The sequence below is a fragment of the Microchirus variegatus genome, assembly GCF_963457635.1.
Source record: "Microchirus variegatus genome assembly, chromosome: 23".
Taxonomy (NCBI): Eukaryota; Metazoa; Chordata; class Actinopteri; order Pleuronectiformes; family Soleidae; genus Microchirus; species Microchirus variegatus.
Window position 1 is genome coordinate 17,014,587 of NC_139824.1, and position 26,156 is coordinate 17,040,742.

General features: G+C 42.1%; 1 protein-coding gene across 2 annotated transcripts in view; it reads left to right on the plus strand.

The window, feature by feature from the left end:
* The window catches only part of septin9b (septin 9b), a 92,898-nt gene that overhangs the window by 15,064 nt on the left and 51,678 nt on the right, over positions 1–26,156 (plus strand). For both annotated transcript variants that reach the window (XM_083909392.1, XM_083909391.1), the window contains exon 2: positions 17,435–18,121. In XM_083909392.1, coding sequence (XP_083765518.1) covers positions 17,435–18,121 — 687 coding nt within the window. The remainder of the gene's footprint in view (positions 1–17,434; positions 18,122–26,156) is intronic.

A 26,156-nucleotide genomic window follows, 5' to 3' on the forward strand; every position in this document is an offset into this window, starting at 1 on the left:
AAGAGGTAGTGAAACTGATGAAACTGATGAAAGAATGAAGAAGAAGAAGAAGAAAAAACAGGCGGATTTCTTGGAAACCGAGGGTTTTTGGAGAAGCAGAAACGTTTGTTTACTGAACGTCGGGCACACATGTTAGTTTTAACCCAGATCCCTCTACGCCACGGTTCAAACTGCAAATGCATGTGTTTTTATTAAAATTACAGTTCTTTGGAAAAACCATTATCCCTGGCTGTTTCATAGTAAGCTTTTTAAATTGGCCCTGAAAGCGCTGTGGTCACTTTGTGCTGGCGGCGGCCGCAGCAGCAGCAGCAGCAGCAGCAGCAGCAGCAGCAGCAGCAGCAGCAGCAGCAGCAGCAGCAGCAGCAGCAGCGGTGGTTTTCAGAGACTCAGATAGCATCGCAGCGCGGCGCAGAAGTGGCGTTTTACGACGATATCGCTGCACGCACGCAACCCTCGAGGATCACGTTGGTCGCTCAGCTGTTGACGACTCAAACTCAAACACAAAAAAAACGCTGAAGATTAGAGCTCAGCGTCTTTCGGTTTCCAGTCCTTTTCTGGTGTCACATGCTGTAATTACGTATGTTTTATGGCACTTGATGCTTAATTAGTTGATTTTTCTTTCAAAAATAACGCGTTGCACTAGAATGCTTTTTGCAGACGTGAACATTTAAAGCGGAACTAGACCGGAAGTTCCAATTAACGCTGTTTTTTTGGTGTGTATCTGCGTCATTACCTTGTTTATGAAGCCCTGACGGTTCTAAAAAAACAGTTCAGTCACTGCTGAGAACGCTGTGTTTTATTGTAATCTCGGGGCTCAACGAGATCTCTGAAAATCCCGTAATAGTTACGTAAACAGCGGTTCTCCTGAACAACCGATCCTCCTGCTCCGGGCACTAGTCCGGGCACATCCGGTTGCGTACATTGAACCGCAGAAGAAGAATAACGTCCGTTGTGGAGGTGTTTCACGAGCGACAGTGTCTTCTGACTCCGGGTCAAAGGTCGTCAAGGGGACTGCGGCGGGGAGTCGTGAAGAAGCTATTTTTAAACACTGTTAAATCAATGTTTTGATAATGAGGAGCAGTGCATCAACCGTTCCAGAGGGGGGAGCTGCTGCGCTTCTGAGAACGGATGTGCTGGATAGTACTGGCCAATCAAAACAAGACTCTGTCTTCTGGGGGTGAAAGTTCACTCTGAAATCTCGCAGCAGAAAAACAGTGTCAGAAAAGAGGATTTTCTATCGGCTCGTTTACAGCAACTAGGAGGTTTTTGAGCATAAAAACAAGTTAATGTATGTAAGTAGACCTCCATAACTAACATATATGTGCAACAGGACCACTCTATGTGACCTTTAAACACTTAAAGGTAAAGTAAGTAGTTTATAGTGCCATCTAGAGGAGGAGAGGCTGAAATTTACAACAAAGACCTGCTCCTCTGCTCACCCCCTCCCTTCCCTGAGCGCTACGGTATCCTCAGCCGGTCAAATGTCGTCCTCGTCGTCTTTCTCCGTGTCGGCGGATGAGGTTCGTGAGGTGAGGGAGAGGGCGGAGCTACCGCGGCCGTAGCAGACGAATCGGAGAGCGTGGAGGCGGGACTTCCTGCTACAAGTGAAGAGACGCTTGATTTGTTCTCTCGCGTTTGTCCTTACAGGCTCCCGTAGAAACATGGCGTCTCTCTGCTAACAGTGGCTATGCAACCGCGGCCCGCGACCATGTTATTTAACATGACTTTTTGAAACACTACGAAAATGAAACAAAAACTATTATACAGCGACTAGACAATGCAGGAGCACATAATATGTATAAAAAAGTGGATTTTGGGTCATATAAACCCATAAATACTACACAGTGTCCCTTTAAAGCTCCCCTCCCATACTGAGCTCCACGGGTTCCCCTCTTGCGCCCCCTGGCTAACCACAAGTGGCGCTGCATCGTGAACGATCACCCTCGGGTTGACCCGTTTCCATCATGTTGAAAAATGTCACCTGTCAGATATCCACCCCTCGGGGGTGAGTGAAGGTGGAGCTTCCCGCTCAGTTTCCTGTACTCGCCTGTACTGTGCTGTTTTTCCATGACTCCGTTAAAATAAAAAAAAAATAAAAAATAATAATCAGAGAAACAATATGAGGTGAGATAGTGGAAGGGCAGCGGGGCGTTTACTCGTAGAGGATTTCCTGTACACTTCGCGGCGATTTCCGTGATTTTTCCTTTAACTATAGCGGGTTTTTTGGTGGGGTTTTTAATGCACGTGTGTTCCAGGGTGAAAGTACACAAGGTTCTGCAAGGACACGTCATCTGAAAGTCACGTCTGAGAAGGAAAAGAGGGAAACAATGCTCTCACGTGACTTTAAAGGTGCATTATGTGATAAATCTAAAGCAGGGGCTCTCAAAGTTCTGATACCTGAGGGCCAATTTAGGAACCCAACATTGGACTGAGGGCCGCCAAAGGAAAGAAGACAGAAAGAAATCCCATTTGTAATCATTTTAATGACCTGATTGCAGTTCTACAGTTTAGCGTCAACTAATATAAGCGTTAATATAATGTAATTTAAGCATTAATATAATAATGCTTTATAATTTACTGGGTAATTACCCAGTATTTTGGCCATTGTTCTTACCTTCTAATTACAGGTTAATACCAAGTAACACATTTCTGTTACCATATATTTACTGGGTAAATAGCTAGTAATTGGGGGCTGTAGCTACCTGCTTATTACCAGCTTATAACCCAATAATACACTAAAATTCACCATATAGAAACCAGGTAAATACCCAGTATTTTTGTTTACACTTATTGGTCTGTATCCAGTAATGTCCAATAAACATTTAACAAGCTTAGTCGCTCCTGGATTAAAACTATCAACTGTAATTCATTGCGGGGGCCGCCAGAAATGTTTCTGTGGGCCGCCATTGGCCCCCGGGCCGCACTTTGAGAACCAATGATCTAAAGCAACTGGCCATAAAATCCTCCTAATATGTCACAGAGACTCAGGAATAATGTTCATATAACAAACTGAACTCACCAACAACAACAGTACAGACAAAATATTTGCATTTAAAAAAAAAATATTTTGCAGACTGCAAATCATGTTTATGTTTTGAAATCACGTTTTGGCGTCATGTGGCGCCACCTACCGCCGTCGACCAATCATTGCAGTCAGTAGAGTCTCAGCTGCCAAGAAACCCCGGGTTGCCAGTTACGTCAGAAAACGAACTGTTTTTGGCCACATTCTTACATATGGTGCCTTTAAATACGTTTTTTTGTGTATTTTATTTAAAATGTGTAATTTCACTTTTAATTAAAGGTGCATTATGTAATAAATCATAAAATCCTCCTAATATGTCACAGAGACTCACAGGATAATGTTCATATAACAAACTGAACTCACCAACAACAACAGTACAGACAAAATATTTGCATTAAAACAAATATTTTTTTGCAGACTGGCTCCACCTATCGCCGTCTACCAATCATTGCACTCAGTCAGTAGAGTCTCAGCTGCCGAGCAACCCACGGGTTGCCAGTTATGTCAAAAAAATGAAACATTTTTGAAAAATTTTGAATTTGAATGTAGTAACCGTTTTTGGCCACATTCTTACATATGGCGCCTTTAAAGGTAAAACACTAAATATAGATGCAAAGGCTTTTCCACAGATGTACTGTATGATGCATACTATGCGCTGTCTTAGCACATTGGTGCAGAAACTAACTAAAGTTCCCCGATCGATGTGCACATGCAAATACTCACCTCAAATACCAGCTCCACGCTGCTGCTCTTCATCCTCACACACCTCTGCAGACCTGAACACACAGTGTTGTTCTGTGTCCCCATCGACCTCGTAGGTGTTAGGGTTAGGGGCGTTAGGGGCATTAGGACCCTGGTGAACGGAGCTTTTCATTCATATGGGATTTCCCAAGTATTTAAAACCTATAAAAGAGCTAAGTGGTGTGTTTTTTCTGGTGTGTGAAGTGAAGTGGTCGATGTCCGCTGCCTCTTTCTTGGGTTCGAGTGTCGTCTTTTCTCGTTAACTTTGTTTTGTGGAAACGGTTTAAAGATTTATCACAGATCTCATTTTGTCTGGACCCAAACAGGAAGCAGCAACTCACTCGTGGCCTGACCTCGTAATTGAGGCGCGATACCATCGCTATTGCTTTGTGTCTGTGGTAGATCCACCCCCCCCTCCCCCCCTCCATCACATCACATAGAGGCAGCTTTGAGATCTCATCGCTTTCACATTATTTTATCGACACGTTTTCTTTTAAACTTCTTTGTTCTCAAAGAACACGAAACCAAACGACCTCGCAAACACGTCGCGCATGACGTCAAAAAGCCCGTTTGTCGTCGCTGTTCCGTCCTCAGCGATACGATAACTGCTCTAATAGTCGAGCGGATTAAACCAAAAAATAATTCAAAATCTGGAAAGAAGCACCAAAATGTGACTGAATGGACCTCGTGAATCTCAAAATGCAGCCGTTTTCCATCAGAATTTCATTTCCTGGGTCGATTTTTCAGTGATTTTGGTGTCAAACGATAGGTAAAAAAGTTCAGGTTCTCATTGGTTATAACATTTACGGTAATAAGCAAAGGATTCAGCTCCTCGTGAGCAAAGAAATTGACATTTTTGTACATGTTTTGCAGGACAAATGTTGTGTTTGTGCATATTTTGTACATTATTTTAGAAAATAAATGGCAGAAAGAGGCAAAAAAAACTGATTTCTGATTTATCAATTAGGATTTTTACCTGTCATTTGACACTGAAATCACTGAAATCTGCCCAGGAAATGAAATTCTGATGTAGAAGACGGTTGGAAATGTACATTTTGAAACATTCAGTCAAATGTTGGTGCTTCTTTCCTGACAAAAATGCAATAATCCGCTGTTCTATAACGTGTTGAACATTCTCAGATCCTCTCTATTGTCCGTGGGCAGGTCTCTACATGAATCCTCATGATCGCCCACAGGCTCTGTCACATATCTCTAAAGTCAACTTTCTCTCAGGCCTTTTTGGGTTTTTTTTGTCACAGAACAGCGACAGATGCAACAGTTTTTTACGCTGCACCAAAATACCATCTGGACCTTTTAGCATTGGTCCATATTTCCATTATTTCCCTCGTTTATTTTATGCTAATTTGTCATTTAAATCATTTTTTTTAGTTTGAGGGTTAAAGTTTGGATGGAATGAATGAAAATACACAACAAAGTGTGTTAGTAATACACTCTTTAATTTAGTGATGACAGCCTGTTTTCTAAAGGTTTTGTTGTCGTACACTCTTAGAAATAAAAGTGCTAAGCAGAACCATATAAGGTTCTTCGGGTTGTCCTCATAGGAGAACCCTTTTTGGAGGGTTCCACCAAGAACCCTGTTAAAATCCTTTATTCAGGAAAGGAGTTTTAAAGGGTTCTCTGGATCAAAATGGTTCTTACTGGAACTATTAGTGTTACCAAGAACCCCTTTCCCGAAGAAAGGGTTTTTCAGAAGCAAATGGTTCCAGGTAGAACCTCAGCCCTTGTAGAAGAACATTTTTGGAACCCTTATTTCTAAGAGTGTACGACTAAATACACTCTTAGAAATAAAAGTGCTAAGTAGAACCATATAAGGTTCTTCGGCTTGTCCTCATAGGAGAACCCTTTTTGGCTCCAGGTAGAACCTTTTTATTAACATTCCACCTGGAACCCTTTTGGAGGGTTCCACCAAGAACCCTTTTAAAACCCTTTATTCAGGAAAGGGGTTTTAAAGGGTTCTCTGGATCAAAATGGTTCTTACTGGAACCATTAGTGTTACCAAGAACCCTTTCCCGAAGAAAGGGTTTTTCAGAAGCAAATGGTTCCAGGTAGAACCTCAGCCCTTGTAGAAGAACCCTTTTGGAACCCTCATTTCTAAGAGTGTAGGCAAGGCAAGTTTATTTGTTTCATTAATTAAGTCATTTAAAATGCTTTACAAAAAAAGAGACGTTTATAAGATAATATTCAGATATAAAGTCAAAAATAAACTAAAAACAAACAAGATAAAAATATATATGATAAACATTAAGTTATAGAAGATTAAAAAATAAATAATTGAAATAAAATAAAAAGATAAAAGTGACGAAATCAGGAGGATTTGAGGTCGTCTTAAACTTGGATCCTCCTCCTTCTTTAAGGGGATTTTGTGTGATTACAGGTTAACGTTAAGTGTGTGTGTGGCGCGCGCGTGTGTGTGTGTGTGTGTGTGTGTGTTGTCCACTTTCACTGTCAGCGCTGCTCAGTGAGGCTGAATGAGTAAATCTGACCTGAGATCACCTTTGCTTGTTAAAGGTGATCTCAGGGTGACTCTGACGGGACCTGCTGTCTACGTCAGTGTGTGTGTGTGTGTGTGTGTGTGTGTGTGTGTGTGTCACACACAGAGTATAACACAGGACATGAGGGAGAAGAGGGGGAGTGTGTTTCTCGCAAAAGGGAAGGGAGGAGGCTCACCCTCCCTCTCTCTCTCTCTCTCTCTTCAGTGTCCAAATCCAGTGACACAGAAAAGTTTGTTGGTGAGAAGTTAGAGAGAAAATTGCTCCTTTTAAAGAAAGAAAGAAAGAAAGAAAGAAAGCTGTGAGCTGGAACTCTCTCCTCCACTCTATACGTGGATTTTGTTCAGAAGTGAGAGACGAGGTTAGGATCGGAGGTGATATCTCACGACCGAGAAGATGTCTGAATCTGGAGGAAATCCACACTTGGAGGGGATTCTGTCTGATTTTGAAGGTTTGTCATCATTCGCTCTGGTCACACAACGTTTTTACTAGCGTTTGCGGAAAGACGCAGCATTATATCTGTGTGTGTGTGTGTGTGTGTGTGTGTGATGGGTGGTGGTGGGGGCGTTCTGCAGCCAAGTCCCCGCAGTCTATCATCTGTCGTCGATTACAAACTCCAGGTTACGTCAATAACAGAAACAAACACAGCGGCAGACGCTGAGCTCTCGGCTTAAAGCGCAAAGAGTTCACATCTGCACAGTCACAACTCTGTGTGTGTGCGTCTCTCCTTTGTTTCCTACGTCCTTGTGGTCGGAGCTGGCACTGATTCTTTTTTTTGTCCTCTGTTTCCGCTGCCATTCATTTACCTCTTTCCTCTTCCCGACGTCTTTCCTGTCCCTCCTCCTCCTCCTCCTCCTCCTCCTCCTCCTCCTCGTCTTCCTGATGGTCAGATGTTGTGAGCTGATGCCCACGGCAGAAGCAAACATCAAGTGTTGTATGTGCCAGAAGTGACCTCTCGACAGCACACTTTTGCTGGCGGAGCATTTTTCTTGCAAATTAAAAGTGGAAAGTCAAAGTTTTAGTCTTTTAGTCTTTTAGTTCCACGTACACACAGTAGAAAAAAAGAAGCCAAATGGACAGGAAGGTCATCACTGGGTTACGTCCTGCATGTGCTTTTACTGTCAGACATTTCAAGGTGGAAATTCAACTTTTATAATACACTAGAGCTGCAACTAACCTGATTAATCTGTCGATTATTTTCTCGATTAATCGATGAATCGTTTGGTTCATAAAATGTTAAAGCAGACCTAGACCCGGAAGTTCCAATTAACGCTGTTTGTTTAGTGTGTATCTGCGTCGTTACCTTGTTTACGAAGCCCTGAAGGTTCTAAACAAACAGTTCAGTCACTGCTGAGAACGCTGTGTTTTATTGTAATCTCGGGGCTCAACGAGATCTCTGCAAAAAACCCGGTCCGGTTACGTAAACAGCCGTTCTCCTGAACAGCAGATCCTCCTGCTCCGGGCACTAGTCCGGGCACATCCAGGTTGCGTACATTGAACCGCAGAAGAAGAATAACGTCCGTTGTGGAGGTGTTTCACGAGCGACAGTGTCTTCTGACTCTGGGTCAAAGGTCGTCAAAGGGACTGCGGCGGGGAGTCGTGAAGAAGCTATTTTTAAACACTGTTAAAACAATGTTTTGATAATGAGGAGCAGTGCATCCACCGTTCCAGAGGGGGGAGCTGTGCTTCTGAGAGTGGGTGTGCTCAATATGTCACTTCTGGGTACTGGCCAATCACAACACACTCTGTCTTCTGGGTGAGAGATTTATGTCTGAAATATCACGGCTGAGGAACAGCGTCAGAAAAGAGAGATTTCTATCGGCTCGTTTACAGCAACTAGGAGGTTTTTGAGCATAAAAACAAGTTCATGTATGTAAGTATGTTCTGCAAGGAACAAAACATTCGTCTCCGAATCCAAACACAGAAGTTACTCAGAACGTAAAAACTTTATTAGTATCCTCACAAAAGGGTTTTTCAGAAGCAAATGGTTCCAGGTAGAACCTCAGCCCATGTAGAAGAACCCTTTTGGAAACCTCATTTCTGAGAGTGCAGACTCTTAGAAATAAAGGTGCTTAGTAGAACCATATAAGGTTCTCCGGCTTGTCCTCATAGGAGAACCCTTTTTGGCTCCAGGTAGAATCTTTTTATAAAGGTTCCACCTGGAACCCTTTTTGGAGGGTTCCACCAAGAACCCTTTAAAACCCCTTTATTCAGGTAAGGGGTTTTAAAGGGTTCTCTGGATCAAAATGGTTCTTACTGGAACCATTAGTGTTACCAAGAACCCTTGGGAACCCCTTTGGTTTTTCAGAAGCAAATGGTTCCAGGTAGAACCTCAGCCCTTGTAGAAGAACCCTTTTGGAACCCTTATTTCTAAGAGTGTACGACTAAATACACTCTTAGATATAAAAGTGCTAAGTAGAACCATATAAGGTTCTCCGGCTTGTCCTCATAGGAGGACCCTTTTTGTCTCCAGGTGGAGGGTTCCACCAAGAAACCTTTTGGAGGGTTCCAGGTAGACCCCTTTATTCAGGAAAGGGGTTTCAAAGGGTTCTCTGGATCAAAATGGTTCTTACTGGAACCATTTGTGTTACCAATATCCAGGTAGAACCTCAGCCGTTGTAGAAGAACCCTTTTGGAACCCTTATTTCTAAGAGTGTAGTGTATAATTAAACCACAGGTGACTGGAACTGCTTTGTCTATGTGAGTCCAGTTAAATGAAAAGAATGAATTATTTTTAGTGTTTATTAGTGTAAGTAAAAACTCTTCCGCTCTTCCTTTTGTATCGGGACTTTTATTTTGAAAGTCAGTGCAGTGTGGACAGGTGTGAAGTGGAATGCGGCCTCTCTCTCTCTCTCTCTCTCTCTCTCTCTCTCTCTCTCTCTCTCTCTCTCTCTCTCTCTCTCTCCCTCTCCCTCTTTTATACCTGATGTAAATCAATGGGCTCGTAGAGCGAGATAGTGAAGTTAACCAAAGGTTGATCAAAGGAGCAGAACAAGGCTTTACCTGTCGAGGGTTATAAAGCCTGAAGCTAAGCACCAGGCCACTTATTTAACAGCTGTGTGTGTGTGTGTGTGTGTGTGTGTGTGTGTGTGTGTGTGTGTGTGTGTGTGTGTGTGTGTGGTGAGAATGGTTTATTGGGAGCTTCAACACTGCAGAAAATAATAATATTATTATACACAACCTCTGCAGAAATGTCTTTTTACACGTTTTTACACTGAACAAAGCTGACTGGTTGGTTATCTGCTGCTCCGGCCAACACCCTGAATCCTGCACACACACGCACGCACGCACGCACGCACGCACGCACGCACGCACGCACGCACGCACACGCACACACACACACACACACACACACACACACACACACACACACACTGTGCTGCCTCTGCTTAGCATCAGAAAACAGGACGTTAATATTAGAATTATTCTTCTCCAGACTCCACACAACTATCTTTAGTGAGTCCTGCATGAGATTTTCACAGAGTCCTGATCTTAACATCACGGACTTTACACAAAAAGAGTCGACCTCAGTCCACTAAGGAGCTCTGACCAGGTCTTCAACATCCTTGAAACATGCTCGTCTAAATACACGACCGGTCGAAAGTTTGGGCTCGCTCAGAAATGTCCTGATTTTTTAAGGAAAAGCACTTTTTTCCAATGAATATATCACATTTTGAGTAATACATTTAAATTTTGAGAAAAATAAATAACATTTTGAGAAAAAAAAATTAAAAAAAATTAAATAAAATTTGAGAAAAAAAATTCAAAAAAAATTTACATTTTGAGATTTAAATTAAAAAAAAAAACTTTTTCCCCCAATAAATCATAAATCCACTCTATACATTGTTAATGTGGTAAAAACATCTGGTTTTTAACAGAATATGTACATAGGTGTATAGAGGCCAATTTCCAGTGTTCTAATGGTACATTGTGTTTGCTAATGACATTAGAAGACTATTAGATGATTAGAAAACCATTGTGCAACGATGTTAGCACAGCTGAAAACAGTTTTATTTAGAATAAAAGTAATTTTCCAACTCTTTTAAGGAATAAAAGTCTGACTTTTAATGGAAAACACAACAAGAAATTGTATAGGTGAGCCCAAACTTTTGACCGGTAGTGTTATTAGATGCATAAAAAACAATAAATGAATACATCTTTATTTTCTTAACGTGCATTATGTAATAAATCTAAATCAACTGGCCTTAAAATCCTCCTAATATGTCACAGAGACTCAGGAATAATGTTCATATAACAAACTGAACTCACCAACAACAACAGTACAGACAAAATTTTTATTTGCATTAAACAAAAATATTTTGCAGACTGCAAATCATGTTTATGTTTAGAAATCATTGTTTTGGAGTCATGTGGCGCCACCTACCGCCGTCTACCAATCATTGCAGTCAGTGGAGTCTCAGCTGCAGAGCAACCACGGGTTGCCAGTTACGTCAGAAAACCAAACCTAAAAAGACCTCGGTATTTTGAATTTCAATGTAGTAACTGTTTTTGGCCACATTCTTACATATGGCGCCTTTAAGGATCATCATAAAGCATTATATTATCCTGCATCCTGCACTTTGTTTCTCACACTCCACTCTCCTTTTCCCTCCTTCCTCTGTGTTTGGATTCCTCCCTCTAACTCCTGACTGTAGTTCATTAGTGCATCTGAGCATGTGTGTGTGTGTGTGTGTGTGTGTGTGTGTGTGTGTGTGTGTGTGTGTGTGTGTGTGTGTGTGTGTGTGTGTGTGTGTGTGTGTGTGTGTGTGTGTGTGTGTGTGTGTGTGTTCATTGGTCAGCGTGTCCTTGAGTCAGAGCTGCTGCAGACGATAAAGCCGCAGCAGCAGCAGCAGCAGCAGCAGCAGCAGCACCTGGTCCGTGTTAAAAAAACAACAAAAACGATATGACACAGATTCTTCCTTCATCTTTTTCTTTGTTTTATTTATTATTTATCGGTTATTGTCGATGCTGCGTTATCTTCCCACGCTGATAACGTCCAGCGAGCTGCTGAGCGACACAATGATAGGTCGTAGCTTCAGGACTGGACCTGAGGAGGAGGAGGAGGAGGAGGAGGAGGAGGAGGAGGAGGAGGAGGAGGAGGAGATCAGGCTCCTGGCTCCTGTTAATGAGGTAGAGACTGGACCTCTCTGGCTTTTTCCAGCTCATTGTCTGGGAATGCTGTTTTTTAACTGGGAACGATATTTCATCCGTATGTGTGTCAATCCCACATTACACTTTTACAGAGTTCTTTTCACATTTTGCTTCAGCTTAATACACAAAAAAAGAGACAGAGAAAACAGCTTTAAGGGTTGAGTGATTGATTAAATCACGCAGACGTGTCTTCATGTTCACAAATCTACGAACAAACCTTTTGTCGTGAACATGGGTCCTTTATATCCCACGCATGTTCACACCAAGTGCAAACCGGCAGTGATGAGAATCCGAACTCTCATTTTGAAACCTGCAGATTTGTGATTTATGACGTTTTACAACCAGAAATACACAAAAGCAGCTAATCGTTGATACCAGCTCTTAACCCTAGAACTCCATCGCCGGGTGGTTTTCACCCAAGCATGTGATTTTCATGAAAACCAAGTTTTCATCTTCATTATTTTTTTATATATTTTTTTGAATTTTTTTGTTCCCAAATTCCTAATTTTCCAGTAATTTTGGAGCATTTTCATGATGCTTTTCTTTCATTTTTGTTAGATATGACACAGTTTAAATTAAAAGAACACGACTCATATTTGTCATGTATTGTCATGTTTTGATATATTTTGATGACAAGTACTTTTTATTGGGTGTATTTATTATCTCGGGTAAAAATCACCCTGCGTTAGTGATGGTGTGTTGAATTTGAGCGATAATAGTGTTCTAGGGTTAATCACACTACTAGAGCTGAAACAATTCATCGGTTTGAGGCTTTTTTTCACGATTAAAACCAGATTTCTGATTGTTTCAGCTTCTTAAATGTGAATATTTTCTTCGTTTCTTTGCTCCACATAAACAAAGAAATCATTAAAACTGAATCATTTTGGTTTGTGGACAAAAACAAGATCATTTAAGTGTTTGACGACCTCTGATCACAATTTTTTTAGCTTTTTCTGACATTTAATTGACCAAACGATTCATCGATTAATCATGAAAATAATCATCAGTTGCAGCTCTACTCGCTAGTGTCCACTTATAAGTGCCGTACCACCTGAAACTAGGGTTTAAAGCGGACCTAGACCGGAAGTTCCAATTAAGGCTGTTTTTTTAGTGTGTATCTGCGTCATTACCTTGTTTACGAAGCCCTGAAGGTTCTAAACAAACAGTTCAGCCACTGCTGAGAACGCTGTGTTTTATTGTAATCTCGGGGCTCAGCGAGATCTCTGAAAAAACCCGGTCCAGTTACGTAAACAGTGGTTCTCCGGAACAGCGGATCCTCCTGCTCCGGGCACTAGATATCGGTAACCAGGAAGTGGTATGAGGGACATCCTTAGTTTTAACCCACAAACGGCAACCTCGCGGTGGTGTCGCAGGTCAAGTAAGAGGAGCATTAAAGTGGACCTAGACCCGGAAGTTCCAATTAAAGCTGTTTTTTTTAGCGTGTATCTACGTCATTACCTTGTTTACGAAGCCCTGAAGGTTCAAAACAAACAGTTCAGCCACTGCTGAGAACGCTGTGTTTTATTGTAATCTCTGAAAAAACCCGGTCCGGTTACGTAAACAGCGGTTCTCCTGAACAGCAGATCCTCCTGCTCCGGTTACTAGTCCGGGCACGTCCGGTTGCGTACATTGAACCGCAGAAGAAGAATGACGTCCGTTGTGGAGGTGTTTCACGAGCGACAGTGTCTTCTGACTCCGGGTCAAAGGTCGTCAAAGGGACTGCGGCGGGGAGTCGTGAAGAAGCTATTTTTAAAACACTGTTAAAACAATGTTTTGATAATGAGGAGCAGTGCATCCACCGTTCCAGAGGGGGGAGCTGCTGCGCTTCTGAGAGCCGGGTGTGCTGAATATATCACTTCCGGTTTTTGGCCAATCACAAGACAGCTGGGAAGCCGGGGTGACAGAATTGAGTCTGAAATATCGCGGCTGGGGAACACCGTCAGAAAAGAGAGATTTCTATCGGCTCGTTTACAGCAACTAGGAGGTTTTTGAGCATAAAAACAAGTTAATGTATGTAAGTAGACCTCCATAACTAACATATACGTGCAACAGGACCACTCTATGTGAGCTTTAACTCGGGATTCTCGTCATTCAAAGTCCTCACAGAGCTGGACCCTGAAGTGCTGCAGACGATCTCTAAGACGACCGAGTCTTTGAGCGCATCGCAAAAAAAAAAACACTTCCAGCTCCTCGTGAAAGCCGCAGGCCGATTCTGGCAAACAGAGTCGTTTTATTCTCTTCGTCAGAGTTGAGAGTCGAGAACAGCCACAGCCTTGGAGTCGTAAAAATCAAGACGGAGGAGTTAAGGAAAGCCGCGGGTAACGAGGACACAGTCCAGAGACGCCGTCGACGTCGATGTGGACATCGCTGTATCGTATGAAAGGAAGTGTTTTAAAGCTGTTTCGCGAACAAACTCGTACAAAACGAGCAACAGGACTGTGAGAAAATGAAGCGTGGCTGTTTAATGTTTTAACTTTTAACACTAAAGACCCTTTTGTGCGGTTATTAACACAAATTCCGCCGTCTCTTCAGCCTCAGCAACAGAGCAAAAGCCGCAGATGAAAAGGTAGCTGTGTTTCAAGGTCAGTGTTCGGGGAGGGATGAGGGGGTTAAAGAGATTAAGCTCACAAATCACTGTAAACTGTGAGCCGTGAGAGCTCGTTCAATTGTTCCTGCGGTGAACAAGAATGACCTTGGTTTTTTGCTCGACTCGGATATTAAAAAAGAAAGGGAGAGAAATCCGGGCTGTAGAGAGAGTTTCTGTGAGGGTTAGGGTAAGTGGTGTCAAATGTCCAGAGTGTTGGAGCGAAGCAGTAAATTAGATTAGCGTGTCGGCTTTGATGCGATTGTGTTGAGCTGTGCGTCGGCTAACTACGGTGGCCCCGAGGTGCACTTTACTTCTTTTACTACTACATTTCTACGGTGGCCGACAGGGGCAAACGCACCGCAAACCCCAAAACGCCAGCAAATAACAAAACGGAAGTGCTCCAGGTCTGTGGGGGGCGCTGTCGTGCAGGTCTTCTACCAACCTGTTCACTCGCAGTGTTGGGCCAAAACTTTTTTTTTTATAAACTTTATTTAAACTTTTCCAGTACACATATACACATATACACATATACAAATATACAATATATAATATAAAATTGCATCTCGTCATTTAGAAAGGATACCTCGATCGTAACCTTGCTAACCTTGTTGCCTTGTTGTGATTGATTTGTTTTCACTGTTGTAGATTTTTATTTATTTTATTTTAGTTTTGATAAATAGATCGACGACGAGATGAAATTTTATATTCCCTTTGAGGTATTTTGTATATGTGTATATTTGTATATGTGTACTGGAAAAGTTTTGGCCCAACACTTCGAGTCAACAGGTTGGTCGAAGACCTGCGCGACAGCGCCCCCGCAGGCCCGGAAGCTTCCGTTTTCTTATATTCTGGCATTTTCTTACTTGCTGGCGTTTTCTTATTCACTGGCGTTTTTCTTATTTGCTGGCGTTTTCTTATTTGCTGGCGTTTTCTTATTCGCTGGCGTTTTCTTATTCGCTGGCGTTTTCTTATTCGCTGGCATTTTCTTATTTGCTGGCGTTTTCTTATTCGCTGGCGTTTTCTTATTTGCTGGCGTTTTCTTAAGTTATTTGCTGGCGTTTTCTTAAGTTATTTGCTGGCGTTTTCTTATTTGCTGGCGTTTTCTTATTTGCTGGCGTTTTCTTATTTGCTGGCGTTTTCTTATTTGCTGGCGTTTTCTTATTTGCTGGCGTTTTCTTAAGTTATTTGCTGGCGTTTTCTTAGTTGCCGGCGTTTTCTTATTTGCCGCCATTTTCTTATTTGCCGGTGTTTTCTATTTTGCCAGCGCTTTCTTATTTGCCGGCGTTTTCTTATTTGCCGGCGTTTTCTTATTTGCTGGCGTTTTCTTAGTTGCCAGCGTTTTCTTATTCGCTGGCGTTTTCTTATTCGCTGGCGTTTTCTTATTCGCTGGCGTTTTCTTATTCGCTGGCGTTTTCTTATTTGCTGGCGTTTTCTTAAGTTATTTGCTAGCGTTTTCTTAAGTTATTTGCTGGCGTTTTCTTATTTGCTGGCATTTTCTTAAGTTATTTGCTGGTGTTTTCTTATTTGCTGGCGTTTTCTTATTTGCTGGCGTTTTCTTATTTGCTGGCGTTTTCTTATTTGCTGGCGTTTTCTTATTTGCTGGCGTTTTTGGGTTTGCAGTGCGTTTGCCCCTGTCGGCCACCGTACATTTCCTTTGTGTCGGTCACAAATCAAACAGTTTTGTGCAAGACAAATGAAGTGAAGTCATGGAATACAGATTTTTAAACTGTTGTACACTGAAGACAGAGTGTAAAGTGGTACATTCATGCGTACACAAAAACACCCCGAGTAAAGTGTCGGAGCAAATGTACGACATGACTTTCCGCTTTTGCGTCTTTTGATTTGACCACAAATGTCTTCATCTTTCCCCCATAAAGCTTTATTATAGGCGTATATATGTTCATTAAGAAGGTCACACCGAGTAAGAGAGCATTAAAAATTGTTCCTATGAGCGGAATCAAAGCGGTTAAAGGCCTGAGGTTTGAGGGTGGGGTAGCCTAACACATATAAAAACAAAAAGAAATGAAGCCATGACTAATTATGTTGCATTCACCAGTTTGTTTTACTGCAGTGTTTAAGTTCATGAGCCCAGCGAGGCCACACAACCATATACACGACATGTCATAACGCACAGCTGAGCATTTTTTTCTTCACACGAGCACGGAGATAAAGCCGCTGTGGCGTGAGGAAAACGGCGCTGACCAAGACGTAGATACCGAGGGATGGATTTGGCCCCCGGGGAAGATTTCACTGGCTCCGAGTCGACTCACATTTAACTCCCATTATGGACTCGCTGTGCCAAGCCAGTGGCCAGGAGCTGCTATCGTAATGACACGGTAGTGAGAGAGCAGTCCCGCTCACGCGTACGAGATCACACACACCGTATCCGACCATCCAAAACTCAAATTGATTATTTGATCTGTTTTTTTGTGGCCTGCGGCGAGTCTGCACCGCTTTACTTTACGTAACTGCATGCAGTCGCGTTCAAAGGCCTTGTAAAGAAAGACGAGTGAGTTACGAGTTTGGGGAATGTATGTGTGTTTGTTCTTAAGCAGCTACACCCTTCAGAGAGGGCAGCGCGGGGGCCATGCTCTGCATATAACGGCAAAGCTACGTTAGCTACGGTGGCCCTGAGGGGCAAAAGACAAACGCAAATCACAAAAGACAAACGCAAATCACAAAAGACAAACGCAAATCACAAAACGCAGACGTAAATCACAAACGCAATACAAAAAACACAAATCAGAAAACCCAAATGTACATCACAAAACACAAAAGCAAAACACAAAAAACACAAATGCAAATTACAAAAAACACAAACACAAATCACAAAAAACACAAACGCAAAACAAAAACACAAATCACAAAAAACACAAACGCAAATCACAAAAAACACAAACACAAATCACAACACACAAATCACAAAAAACGCAAATCACAAAAAACACAAATGCAAATTACAAAAAACACAAACACAAATCACAAAAAACACAAAACACTAAAAACGCAAATCACAAAAAACAAACACAAATCACAAAAAACACAGACACAAAACAAAAAACACAAATGCAAATTACAAAAAACACAAATTCAAATCACAAAAAACACAAAACAAAAAAACGCAAATCACAAAATATGGATGTATTATTGCGTTTGTGATTTGCGTTTGTGTACGTATAATGCAAAAACGTCTAGAATGAGGAAAACTTCATACTTTATGTTTACATATCATTTCTCTTCTATCGCACATAGAACTCATCAGTGTCTACTTGACATCATGTTCTATGTTTGTCAAGTGCATGATTTTAAGTAGCTTTTTCAATCTTCAAGAGACAAAACATCACAATTATCGTAAATAAACATGGAGAATTAAGAGATCATGTTCTAATGTTGTCTAATTTCCTCCCTGTCTTGTCCCTGCAGCTCTGAAGAGGTCCTTCGAGGTGGAGGACGTGGACACCTCAGCTCACTCGTCGCCCGGCTCTCGTCGCACGACCAGCTCCCCTCACCGCAACGCCATGTCGCCCACCAGCATCTACTACCGCGACCTCGGCACGGCGACGTCCGCCGCCGCCGCCGCCAACAACAACAACAACCTCAACTACACCCAGCCTCGCTCCATCATGGGCGGCGGAGGCTCCAAGACGCCCGAGCCTGTGCCGCGGCGCTCCGAACTCTCCATCGACATCTCCTCCGCGTCGGCCGGCAAGCACGTGGATAACGTCGCCAGCCCCGCGTCGTCGCGCTTCGCGGCCGGCGGCGCGCCGAAACGCCCCGACGTCCTGGGCCACTCCAAAACCGCCGACGCGAGCCACAAGAGGGAGGTGACGTTCGCCCGGCCGTCCGCCGACTCCCCGGTGATGAGGCGCAACGAGGGCAACAACAACAACAACGGCACCGGCCACAATCACGCTCGCAGGTTGGAGCCGCCCAGTCCGGGGGATGTACGCAGACCGGACATCAGCATCACCAGAGCTCCCGCGGAGAACAACGGGCACCACGCGGCCGCGCACCACCCGCACCATCCCAACCCGCACCACAGCACCATCGTCACCACCTTCCGCTGCTCCTCGCCGAGCCACGCCGGACGCAGATCTCCCAACCCTGACCGTAAGTCTGCACCTCACCACACCTGTGCTTCTGCCGACACTGCTGACGATTACGAGTAGAAATTTCCTGGGAAAATGGTGAATATTTTGGTTTATTTTTTCCTCTGATTTGGAGCTGCGTTCATACGTAACAGCAGACGTCGTGACAGGCGGGAGCAGACTTGACTTTTTATAGTAATACTGAAGTAAAGTATATGACATTTTAGAGTTGGGATCGAGCCATGGTGGCTCAGTGGTAGGGCGAGTTGTCTTTCTACTTGAAGGTTGTGGGTTCAAATCCTTGAGCAAGACACAGAACCCCATGTTGCCGCGTGTGAATGGGTATGAAAGATGTGTGAATGGGTGAAAACTGTGGTGTAAATCAGCTCAAGACAAGAAAAACTCTATGTAAATATAGACCAACTCTTCTTCTTCTGATTTTATTTGGTAGTAATATATAACAAAGGTGTTTGGAAGAAATGTAGTGGATTAAAAGTTGCTACAAATACAAATAACAAAGTAAAGCACAGATATGTGAATTTTGTAATGAAGTATTTGTACTTACATATAATGTAAAAATGTGTAGAATGAGGAAAAACATCATTCTTTATGATGTTATATATCATTAGGCTTCGAGCACGACTGTGCAAAAGATCCCTATTGAAACTGAAGGAATTCTTTATTATTATTATTCCACGGAATTAATCGCATTATTGGGGCCTTTCCGATGCCCCAAAACTCACAGATTTTGCAACCACATCAGACCTGGTGAACGATTGCGTGTGAAACTCGTTTGGAGGAAAAAACGTCGAGAATTGGAAGTGGGAGGGGCTAAAAACTGAGGCAAAAAAGTGCTAGCAGGTCGTCTCCTGTCGGGTTTAACGTACATGAACGAAACTTGGTACACGCGTTCATGAGGTTCTGCTGTAAATAAAAGTCGATGACAAGTGTCCTGTGGATCCTACAGGAAGGCCGCCATTTTGGATTGAGCGCGAAAACGGAGAGGCGTTTTTTGGCGAATTTGCACCAATGCTACAAAATCAAAATCTAGTTTCTCGTATATCTCACATGGACCTCATGAAGTATTTTTGGCTTTATTTACATAATCAGAATCAAACCCTAATAATGTACCAAGTGGAAAATAGAGTAAATGGTTTTTGCTCAGGTTTAAAAAATGAATTCCATTTTCCAAAGCAATGAGCAATGAGTACTTTTCAGCCACTTAAATCCAGCTCACTTAAATAATAATCAAGAAAATATTATTATAATATTATAATAACATTTTCCAGATTTCCTTTCTTAATTTTATTCAGGCCTCATTATCCTGTGCCCGTGGATCAGGTCTCTCTGTCAGTAACACAAGTAACCGTGTCCTTCAGAAAACAGCAGACCGTCTGTCTGTCTGCGCTCGTGGTCGTTCGCGTCTGTTCGTCCTGCAGAATCTGAGACGACGTGATGAAAAGTTTAACCTTGGCTGCTCGAGAACTGTATACAGCAGTAAAAGAGTAATTGGCGTTTTTTTAGAATGTGGAGATATTCAGCCACAGGGTCACTGTGGTCCAGCTCATGTTTTATTTTATTTTAATAACATGTACTGATTGTTAGATAGTTGGATTATTTACACATTAATGTTATATTGTATGTCATTGGCTCACTCACTCACTCATTGTCTAACCCAGGGGTTAGAGCACATGTGTCAAACCCAAGGTTCCGGGGGCCAGATGTGGCCCGCCACATCATTTTATGTGGCCCGCGAGTCACGAATTGGTCTTAAAAAACCTGTGTTAAAATAGGTCTGTGCTGCTTTAAGGCGTGCGTTGACCATAAACTACATTTCCCACAATGCACGGCGATTGCGTTACCCGCAAAGCGACGGTGTCCCGCGCCTCGCTAAAAAATAACTTTCTGTATTTATTACTTATTCAATTCGTTGCATGACGCACATACAACGATACGCTGTGATCTAGTAGCAGGATGTCGCTGTTGAACAGAAGCTAACGTTAGCGTCAGAATGCTAGCTGACGCTAACGCTAACTAGTAGAAGTTATTGACGGTATTTTATTTTTTTCTATATATTTATATTGTCTTATAATGTGGGTTCTTTACAATGTAGTGTTTATTTTTTTTACTAAGTTTGTATAGGTTTTTACAAGTTATTACAGTATTTTATTGTTCTTTACATTTATATTTCCACATACTTTATTTATCTCTCCGTTCCGACACCAATATAAAGAAAAAATGATAATTTTTCTGGCATATTTACGAATGGTAATTAATCGTGATTAATCCACAGCTACCCTGTGATTAATCTGATTAAAAATGTTAATCTTTTAACATATTTTTACCCTAATAAAAATGTAATTTCATCTTCATTTTGAGGCTCCAGATAAATTTTATTTGGGTGGGGTGAAACGTCACCATCATACACTTTCTGACCTTCTTGGTGTGAGGCAACAGTGCGAGCCGCAACTCTCCCGTGTACCCCCCCCCCCACCCCCCACCCCTCCCTTATGGTATGATGATGAAACTTAATCCCGGTGCTTTGATAACACGCCCGGCGGTCGCCGAGCAACACAACTCTGCAGAGATTGTTTGTATCCGCGGCTGATGGAAGTCGGTCCAGCGTTCGCTGGTGTGTTTTGGTCACGATTAGCGCCCGAGGGGACACGCATCTGGCTCGGCGCTAACGCTAACTGTGTCCAGGCTGTGTACAAAAGTGAGCTTTTCCATGGCCGCAAACATCTGCGTACGTAAACGTAAAACAACGAGCGACGAAACCAAGACGAAGAAATAAAAGAGAGTAGATGTTGCGCACACGCGCGGCACTTAACAGCTTATGATGTTTTGGAGGTTGACGTGAGCTGCTGATCCACGTGTGATCCCGCTCACGTGGTTGTCACGTTAACAAATATCGTTATCGGCGCTTTTAGAAAAATTTTCCTCTTAAAGGGATAGTTCAGGTTTGTCCAGATGGACAGAAAGACAGATTTTTAGCCACTTAACAAAGTTTACGATATCCTGAGGATAACTTTGCTGTTTTTCTTGAGGTTGGACGACCTCCATCTTCCTGCTGGAAACTGAGGAACCAAAGTCCTCACCCTAACCCTTTTTTATATTATAACAGACAGCAGTTTCCGGGAGGAAAAGGCAAGAAAAAGTGGGGAACATATTCTTAAGGTATCATAGAGAGCATTGACATTTTCAAAAATAACCTGAACTATATCTTTAAGCTCCTAAACTGCACTGTAAAAGCGACCGTCTGAAGGGAAAACTGTGCTGTATCAGCCTGAATAAATCGCCGTCCTCACATTAACCATAAAGCCAAGTATTTCATAATTAGCTCCTGATGAAACATGATGACTTTTTCCTGACGACGTCGGTCATTTTGAGGTTCGTTCTTTGTCCTGGATCGAAGCCCAAATAGCAAAAACCTCAGCACTTTGTCATGTGACCATTGTCTCGTCAGCATATTTCTATTATTGTGTGTCGTGTTTTTCTACTGAAATAAAATCACTCATTTATCGCCTGTGCATGTGCTGAAGCTTTTACACACGCTTCGCTTCTTCAGGCTTTATTTTTGAATTCGGAAGCAAACTATGGATCTGACTTCCTTATTTGTTGCGGCACTTCCGGGAAACAGTTTCCTGCACTTGAGTCTGCAGTGTTGTGCAAATACTGGTAAATATCTATGACTAATGCAAATGGCAGCTCAGTTCCACATCAGTGTGATATTAGAGCAGGGGTCTGCAACCTGTGGCTCTACAGACCCTCTCTAGTGGCTCCTTTTCATGTTTTTCACACTTTTTTGTCAAGATAAAGCCGTAAATATAAGTGTTTTGATAGTTTTTTCTGTCACATGCAATTGGAAAACCTTTCCCAGAAAGCCATACAGCGATGTGTACATGAAGAAGTACTATGATGGTAGAATTCTAGTCATTGCGAGATAGTTTTTGTATTTGAGACAAAAGTCAGCTCAATGTTAAAGTGCATTAGGGCAAATTGATCATTTCCTGAATTTCAAAAATACATTAAAATTATTCCTTAAGATGTTTGCAAATATTTTCAACGGATCCTTGTTCAGGATGCTGCCGACTGTTATGATTGTAAATTTCAAGTCATTCTGGGATACTTTTATTTTTTTTGAAGAAACTCAGCTCACTGTCAAAGTGCATCAGGGCAAATGGATTATTTCCTACATTTCAAAAATTCATAAAAATTAATCCTTAAGAGGTTTTCAAATATTTTCAACAGATCCTTATTCAGGACGATGCCGACTATTATGATGGTAAATTTCAAGTCATTCCGAGATACTTTTCGTTTTTGAGACTAAAGTCAGCTCACTGATCATTTCCTGAATTTTCAAAAATTCATTAAAATTATTCCTTAAGACGTTTGGAGTCCTATCCATCTTTAGATCCATGTACTGTACAGGTTTTCTTAGATATAAACTACATAAAGTTTATATGTAGTAAATATAGTATATTATTTATAAAAAATGTCGTTTTATCTTCATTTTAAGGCTCCAGGTTGATTTTGTTTGCTTGGAGAGGGGACAAAAATGCCTCTTTTCAGTCTAAAGGTTGCAAACTCCCTGTATCAGAGAGTAAGAGAGTGGCTGTGTGTGTGTGTGCGGTTGAAAAGATAAATCAAATGACGTGATAAATTAATAAATGTTGGCAATATAATGGCCATGGATTTATCACTCGGGGGCCGTGAACAACACTTAATCATCATTAAGTAGCCACTTCTCCGGTGGCTTATTTTCAACAAAATGAACAGACGTAGAGAAACGCTTCAGTGACTTCTTCATATTTAAGTCTTTTGGCCTCATAGTGGAGTGCGATTCCTTATTCCTCAGAGGAGGAGGAAGGAAAAAAGTTTGTACATGATACCTGTTTTCTAGAAGCAATATTATTGATCAAAGTTGTCGTCCTGTCTTCTGCCTAAAGCCACTGACAGGAAGTGTCAAACCAGAAGTCTCTCACACTAATGATGGTGGACGTCTTCTTACATCATTTCTGCTGAAAATAAGGTCCATAGATCTAACTCTGCTGGACCCACAAAGTGTAAAATTCAATAGCTTAATGATTATTTCCCTTTTAGCTCCAAATACACACAACGTGAAGTTGTTGTTTTGGCAGGTTTGAAAATGTTCTCACATTTCACCCACTCATGTTGTCGACTTGTTTGTTTGATAAGGTTTCCTGCCATTCAGTCTTTCCAACAGGAAGTGACACACACACACACACACACACACACACACATTCTTGAACTTGCTGCATACTGAGGACCGGGTAAAAGTGGTGGCAAAGTGAGGACCAGCATTTCCACTTTATAAATCAACACAATTACAAATATCTACTTCATAAAAGACATCTATATAGAATAACTGGGTGCAGTACCATAAAATGTCTACAGGTGGAGCCCCAGAGCAAAAAGTGCGTGAAACACCAGGGCTGGTTTTTGTACCAAATTGAGGACCTCTGTTAAAAACATAGTATAGCATGTATACAACCTCAGGAAGTGATTTCAATGAAAACAAAGTGAGGACCGGACCAAAATGTCCTCACTTTGTAAAAATGTCCTCACTTTGTTGGTTAAAAACCCCTCACAAGTACAAGAACAAACACACACGTTCTAGCACAGCTATCCTTTAAAGGACTCGCGTTGACTTCCATTCATGTGGACTGTTTATGTCAGAAAAGGAACTAAAGTAAAGTACACTAACACACACACACACACACACACACACACACACACACACACACACACACACACACACACACACACACACACACACACACACACACACACATGTACTTGCTGCATACTGAGGACCTGTTAAAAGTGCTGGCAAAGTGAGGACCAGCATTTCCACTTTATAAATCAACACAATTACAAATATCTACTTCATGAATGACATCTATATAGAACTACTGGGTGCAGTACCATAAAATGTCTACAGGTGGAACCCCAGAGCAAAAAGTGCGTGAAACACCAGGGGCTGGAAAACAGGTTTTTGTACCAAATTGAGGAGCTTTATTAATAACAGAGTATAGCATGTTTACGACCTAAGGAAGCGATTTCAATGAAAACAAAGTGAGGACCGGACCAAAATGTCCTCACTTTGTAAAAATGTCCTCACTTTGTTGGTTAAAAACCCCTCACAAGTACAAGAACAAACACACACACACATTCTAGCACAGCTATGCTTTAAAGGACTCGCGTTGACTTACATTCGCGTGGACTGTTTATGTCAGAGAAGGAACTAAAGTAAAGTGCACTAACACACACACACACACACATGCAACACACACACGTACTTGCTGCATACTGAGGACCGGGTAAAAGTGCTGGCAAAGTGAGGACCAGCATTTCCACTTTATAAATCAACACAATTACAAATATCTACTTCATGAAAGACATCTATATAGAATTACTGGGAGCAGTACCATAAAATGACTACAGGTGGAGCCCCAGAGCAAAAATTGCGTGAAACACCAGGGGCTGGTTTTTGTACCAAATTGAGGAGCTGTGTTAAAAACAGAGTATAGCATGTTTACAACCTCAGGAAGTGATTTCAATGAAAACAAAGTGAGGACCGGACCAAAATGTCCTCACTTTGTTGGTTAAAAACCCTCACAAGTACAAGAACAAACACACACACAGGACTCGCATTGACTTCCATTCGTGTGGACTGTTTATGTCAGAAAAGGAACTAAAGTAAAGTACACTAACACACACACACACACACACACACACACACACACACACAGAGTATCCTGTGCTTCCTGTCGCGTTGTGTCACTGCGATTGTTTGCTGTGACCTCACTGCAGTGCACTTCCTCCACCTGGGCCTCATGTGATCCACGTCAGTCCACTTCCGCACCAGTATCCTCCTTTAACTCCTGAGGATCACGGGGCCGTGTTGACGTTCAGGTCAGATCCTGAGAGCAGTGACGTAAAGTAAAGTAAAGTAAAGTAAACCCAACACTGTTGTTATGGTTTTACACCCAGGCCGACACTTTGATGTCAAAACAGCGTTCACGTCAGCGCGAAATCCATCTTTACAAACACGATATCGCAATCGAGCTGAATTGTGTACGTGTGTGACTGCATGAATAAGAGCTTCCTGGATGTCGGCAAAGTGAAGCCATGAGACGTACTTATACGAACCGTGATGTAGCTCGAAGCCGCGAGCGTCTCCGCTGCGCGTTGCGACTTCGAGCCGATGCGATAAGTGGACGGTTAAATTCGCCGTAGCATATTTTAACGTGAAAACGTAGATATCGGGGGTTCACTTCAGGCTACAGACGGCAGACATGCTCTGATGTCTATCTGCGCTCTGCTCCTGTGTCTTCAGCCAGATTTGGGAGGCAGGAGGGGGGGGGGGGGGAGCCTTATCTTGACAGACAGGCCTGCTGTTCATCATCATCATCATCATCATCAATCCACCGAGCTCATATCTCACATCACCTGCAGTCACAAATAGCACACGCTCTTATCACTTCCTGCATGGACCACTTTTTTTAAAAAATGAAGAAAGTTTGTTTCACAAGTTATTTCTTTAACTACTATCCATGTGAAAGCTCATACATTAGCACGTGATACACAAAACTTCATACTTACTGAAAATAGCATAGGGTGAAGTTTTTAAGACTAAAGTCAGATCACTGTCAAAGTGTATCAGGGCAAATGGATTATTTCCTACATTTCAAAAATTCATTAAAATTATTCCTCAAGAGGTTTGCAAATATTTTCAACGGATCCTTGTTCAGGGCGATGCCGACTATTATGATCGTAAATTTCAAGTCATTCCGAGATACTTTTTTTTTTTTGAAGAAACTCAGCTCACTGTCAAAGTGCATCAGGGCAAATGGCTTATTTCCTGATTTTCAAAATTTCCTTAAAATTATTCCTTAAGTGGTTTGCAAATATTTTCGACTGATCCTTATTCAGGGCGATGCCGACTATTACTGTGTAAAATTTCAAGTCATTCCGAGATACTTTTTGTTTTTGAGACTAAACTCAGCTCACTGTCAAAGTGTATCAGGGCA